General features: G+C 28.6%; 1 protein-coding gene across 1 annotated transcript; it reads left to right on the top strand.

Moving 5' to 3' along the window:
* The first annotated feature begins 900 nt into the window (after positions 1-900).
* LOC120090891 (1,4-dihydroxy-2-naphthoyl-CoA thioesterase 1-like) lies at positions 901-5,771 on the top strand. The gene is made up of 3 exons (XM_039048590.1): positions 901-1,157; positions 1,255-1,457; positions 5,540-5,771. Exons 2-3 carry the CDS (start codon positions 1,275-1,277, stop codon positions 5,687-5,689), a joined length of 333 nt encoding a protein of 110 aa, XP_038904518.1. The 5' UTR covers positions 901-1,157; positions 1,255-1,274; the 3' UTR covers positions 5,690-5,771.
* The last annotated feature ends 400 nt before the right edge of the window (positions 5,772-6,171 follow it).

The raw sequence follows: 6,171 nt of genomic DNA, 5'->3' as shown, positions 1-6,171 counted from the left end.
ACGTTTTTTTAACAAATAAATCAAAAAAATTATTAAACCCCATGAAAAACCATAAAATCAAGATGTCAAAAAATCTAAAATCAAAACCCTTTTAAAATGTGCATAAATACTTACTTGATGGAGATGATTAGATGAACTTGAAGATGATGGACCGAAATATTGAAGAAAAAGTGAGGAGTTGTGAGGAGTTTTGAAAGGAATTTCAAGGGTTGCAAGAAAACGGTCATTGAGGGAGGGATTGGAGTTTTGAATCTTTTTCCTTAAAAAAAAAAAAAAAGGCTATAATGGTCTTTTTCTACCTATAAGGGGTCAAAAATATATTCTTTTTAAAAGGAGTTATTTTTTTTATTTTTTATTTTCAAAATAAAACTACCAATAGGCCATTTTCCCCAATTGTCTTATGCTAAGGGGAAATTTTGTGAGATTTAATGTTTTAACTTAAAGTTTATGCGACTAGGAAAATTGGTGTAAGGTAAGAATTGGAAAATTAAGAGAGAATTGAAAATATCTATATGAAGAAAATGTGAATATCTGTATTATTTATTTTTAAAATTGGTTCTTTTCAAATTTGCGAAAAGTTCAAACAAATTGGTCATCATATTAATAGGAGCATTTTAATTTTTTTTGTCTAATTTAAAGTTATTTTTGCAACGAGATATTAGCGATTTTTTTGTTCATATATTAATTGTAAAGGTATTTTTTTAAAACCATTTTTTAAAAAAATTAAGGGTATTTTTAAAACTGTTGAAAGTTCAATCATGTTTTTGAAATAAAGCTTCAATGATTTCCATGAAAAACCAACGGAAAGGAATTTATGAACTCTTCATAGAAAATTTAGGGAATTTTTGAAACTTTATAAAATTGAAGAGTATGTTTTACCTAAATTACAGTGGCATTTTTAAAAATATTTTGCCAATAAATTAATATATTAATCATCCCCATGGTTTCTCTCACTCTATCCGAACCTCTCGTTCTCCACTCCGGCCATCCAAAACCGATTCGCGGCCAAAATGTGTACAAAGAATCCTCCGCCATCGCCGCCGCCGTCTCAGCCGGTGGATCAGGACGCTGCGCTTAAGGCAGTCGGATTCGAGCTGGAACACGAATCTGCTCAGAGAGTGAGCGGCCGCATCCTCGTTTCCCCAATCTGCTGCCAGGTTCGTTCAATTACAATCTGATTGTCCTAATTTCACATTGTTCGTGGATTTGTATTGATTTTTTGGTTGAATCTGAGTTGATTTGTGGATAAATTAGGAAAACTGAAGCCGTATAATATGTTGCACGGAGGAGTATCGGCATTGATTGCGGAGGCTTTGGCGAGCAAGGGGGCTCATGTGGCGTCGGGTTACCGGAAAGTGGTCGGAATACAACTCAGTATTAATCATTTAAAGAGCGCCGAGATGGGCGCCGTCGTGCTTGCCGAAGCTACTCCGGTCACCGTCGGCAGAACCATTCAGGTATCCCTCTTTCTCTTTCTTCCTTTCGTCTTATTTCTTAAGATTTTCAGAATGGATATTAGGATTGGTGTAGTTTTAAAATAATGGCTAATAACTGTAGTTTTCTGGAAAATTTGCTGTAATATGAAGGTTGTTAGAAGTATTTGGTAAATTTCAGGTTATACTTAGAACAAGCTGGTTAGTAGTTATGAAGTATAGATACAGATATGGCTATACAATACAAATATGCGTCAATTTCTAACAAACAAAGATAGGATACGTCTAAGGATGCATCATTTTTTAATATGTATATTTCTAAAAAACGAGGATATTGATACCTTAAGTTACATTTTCTTTTTCTTTAAAAAAATCAAATATATAAATAAATTTAGCATACAAGTTAATAACAATAACACAAAATAGAATACAAATACTGAAATACGATAAAAAAAAAGTAATATCTAAAATGTTGAAGTACAATAGTTAATAAAATGCAATAGAAAAGTGACTCATATTGCAAGAAGAAGAAGAATAGAATGAGAAGTATGAAGATAAATAAATAATTTCTTCACTGAATTATTGAAGGTATCCAAATGGTTTATATTTTGATGGACTTTGTGGGAACTCAAATGTGAAGATCGAGATTAGATGATTCTAGTCTAGGTTTAGTCCGTTATTTATTTATTTTTTCTTTTTAGTTTTAGAATCGAGTAATGAGCTTTTTAAATAGGTTGCCTAGTTTTAAATTGGAAAAGATGATAAGTTGCTTGTATTTTTTCTTTTAAGAAAAAGTACGTTTAGAAATAGATACGTCAAATCGCGTGTCAGATACGTATCTGAGAAGTATATGAATGTCTGATACTGATTATTTGTCTGATACTGATTCTTTGCCTCACATAAAGTATCTCTGCTTCATAGGTTAGTAGTATTTGGTAAATAAATATAAAATTATATAATTAAAATGGATTTAATATTAATTATTGGACTAATTTCAAATAAAGAAAAATGAACCAAATTATTTATAAATTTAGCAAAATGTCACTATTTATCGGTGAAAGACACCTGTAGATAATGACATTTTGCTATACCTTAAAATTTTACTATTTAAAATAATTACTCTTATTTTTTTTTTTTTGTAATTTATAATTATTAAATAATTATTTAAAATAGATATATAAAATAAATTTTAATTTTAAATGATAAAATTAAAAATTGCATCGGCTCTTTGTCTTAAGAGAATCTAAAAGCTAGTAAATAAATCTCCAAGGTAGTCTAACTCGTTTTGAAAATGGTGTGAAATGTGTGATTTAGAAGTGATTTTAGTGGGTTTAATCAATATTTTACCAAACACAAAAGAAAAAAAAAAAAAATTAAAATTCTTTTATAATCACTTCTATTTATCCCAAAATTAATATCAAACACAACCTAAATCAATTAACGAAAAATTACCTTTTTTCCATAAATTTTGAGTTTAGTTTTGATCTATTTCACAAATTTCAAAACCTTATTTAAGGGGACTTGTGGGATTGAGCTGTTATTATTGTTAGTGGTACTATAGCAACTGAGTTGTGATAATCTTTGTTTGGGTGAGACTATTTTAGAAAATACTTAATTGTAATTTACAATAGTATTATAATTGGAGCTCCAAACCTAAACGAGGTATAATAGCCTATTCAATCCATTTAGATTTCAGACTATATTTGAAGTATTTTCTAGTTTTGGAGCCCAAACACTTAATGTATAAGTTTTGAGTTTGATTTCAATTTAGAAGGTTATAATTTTACGAGATTTGAATTTCATTCCAATTTGATCTCTTGATTGTTAAATTAATACATTCTATTTATTTTTCTTTTTCAAATTGAGTCTATTTTCTTTTAATTTCTTATAATATTTTAGATATTTCTTAAATAAAAGAACAGAAATAATTATTAGGCAAATTTTATAGTTTTTAAAATTTAGCTTGATTTTTAAAAATATTGATAAAAACTTAAAAAATAGATAGCAAGTGAAAATAATATTTCTTAATTTTTAAAAATTTAAAATTTAAAATTAAATGAATACCAAATTTGTAAGTATTCACATTCGAGAGCAAGACGGTAATTTTATTTTATTTTTAATATTAATTATTTTTCACAACATAACATATATCCATTTTGTCTCGCTTAATTTACAAGTTTAATTCATTAACTTTCAAATGCTTGAAAATTATAATTTAGATTTCATAGATCGGTAGCCTACCAATTTTTCTTTAAAACATGGACATATTCGGTACAAAAGTTAATGGCTCTTTAAATACAAATTTTGTATGTTTGCGCAAAGAAATAAAAATAAAATAAAATAAAATAAAAAGTAGAAAGTTTAAGCTTCAAAAGAAGTATCAATTAGACATTTTTAATTTCAAGAATTTATTAGATAGTTATTGAGAGTTGAAATTTTTTAGATATTTTTTAAAGTTGATGAACAACCAATCAAATATAGTCTTGAAAATTTAGAAATTAAATTTGTAATTTAACTTAAATTTCAAGGTAAATTGCATTTTTGTTTATTTTGAGGATTAGAGTTTGTGTCAATTTGGTCTATCAGCTTAAAATTTGGACCGTCAAGTCCCTAACATTTTGAAAATACTCAACTTGAACTCCCTATTAATGACAATATTACTTCAACAATTTTTAGAATAAAAAACCAATAACTAAGGTCCCGTTTGATAATCATTTTGTTTTTTGTTTTTGTTTTTTGAAATTAAGTCTATGGACACGACTTCTACTTCTAAATTTCTTCCTTAGTTATCTATTTTCCACCAATGGTTTAAATAACGAAGCCAAATTTTGAGAAGTAAAAAAAATAGTTTTCAAAAAGTTTTTTTTTTTTTGTTTTTTGAATTTGGCTTAGAATTCAACCATTGTACTTAAGAAAGATGTAAATCATGGTAAGAAATGTGGATGATATAAACTTAATTTAAAAAAAAAATGGTTATCAAACGAGGCCTAAATAATAAAAATAGTTAAAATTAGGGTGGTAGTTGCAGTGGCTATAGGTGTCGATGATGGAAGAGTCTGGTGGCGGCTTTGTCGAAGGAGGAGGTGGGTTGAAGAAGAGGGTTGAAGGTGTGGATCGATGGATAATCCCAAGAGATGAGGAATCAAACTAAGCATATTCTAAATGTTAGCAACTTGATTAGTCGATATTAAAATCTAAGGACTAGATTGCTACAAACTCCAAACTTGATAGACTAGAAAGTAGAGTGTCTTAAATTTTATCTATACTTGTTATTAAAAATGAAATTAGTCCCTATCCATAAACAACAATAGTTTATGAAGTTTAATAATATTCATTTTTTTTTAGAACATGAAGATTTGAACTTCTGATCAAAGGTATATATAAGTTGGGTTGGATTGGGTTGGGTTGGGTTGGGTTGGATTGGTTTGGGTTGGGTTGTGTTGAGAGATTTTCTGGTCGGGTTGGCTACCTAAATGACTCGAATAAGATTTCCAACCCTTAAAATTGGGTTGGGTTGTTGGGTTATTTTTTCTCTTTTCTTTTTTTATTAACTTAAAATACTTAAATTTGTATACAACACATATTAATTATTAAAAATTCATAAAACTCAAATATTTTGCCGGGTGTGATTATAAAATTATCGATGATGCTTTTTACAACACAAGGCAACTCTACCATTTAATTTACTATCTAAAATTTTTTATGTGACATCTGATCCTTACTTCTTCATTCACAGCAATACCAAGATATCTATTACAAACTTTATACAAACATCATAAAAATATATATGAACTCTCTCTCTCTATATTAATAATATTAGAAATTCGAGTTGGATTGGGTTAACTCAAACTTTAAAAGTGTAACACTAACCTAACCTAACTTGAGAAAAATATAAAATATTTAACCCAACCTAACCCAAAATTAAAACCAATCTAACTTTTACAATTTGAATTAGGTAATTCAGATTGTTCAGATCGTCGAGTCGTTTAAAGATATATATATATATCTTAATCAGCTTTAACATACCCAAATGGATCCAAGTATAAATTAATAAGATGTTTGATTTGTTTTAATTAGATTTTGAGAAAATGGTTGTTATGATGTAGGTATGGGATGTGCAATTGTGGAAGGATTTGAAAGAGAGGAAAGTAGTTGTGTCCACTGCAAGGGTGACTCTTCTATGCAATTCTTATGTCCCAAAAGACCCAAATCCCCAAAATGCCCCTAACACCCACCAAAGGCTTGCAAAGTTGTGATAATTGCAAGCCTCTTGAGGGCATTAGAGAGATTATTTTTGTAATTGAACTTTGGGAATTAAAAGAATTTGATGAGCCAAAAGACCAACCTAACCTCTTAGGTCAAAAAGTTCATAATTTTCATACTCACATATTGTTGAATTAAAAAAAAAAATTAATAGATTAAGGTCTTGTTTGGAATTATTTTTGTACGAGTAAAAAAAAATGATTGTGTGAGAATCTTAATTGTTTAAGCCGTTTGGTAAATTTGATTATTTATTGATCTAAAATCACTTCTTAATTTGCTCATTTTACACCGACAAGCACGGAGCCTCCAATTGCAATCATTGTTCCTCTATTTGCATTTTCATATACCAAAAATCTTGGTTCAATTCCACCATAAAAATGTGATAGTGTTGTCTTACACAATACTTTGTTAACATCAATTGTAGATCTTGTTTTGTATCAAATAACATTCCTTTATTAGACTTGAGTCTTCTACA

The sequence above is a fragment of the Benincasa hispida genome, chromosome 1 (assembly GCF_009727055.1).
Source record: "Benincasa hispida cultivar B227 chromosome 1, ASM972705v1, whole genome shotgun sequence".
NCBI classification, from domain to species: Eukaryota; Viridiplantae; Streptophyta; class Magnoliopsida; order Cucurbitales; family Cucurbitaceae; genus Benincasa; species Benincasa hispida.
Note: the sequence above shows the minus strand (reverse complement) of the source record. Positions and strands in the feature narration are given on the sequence as shown.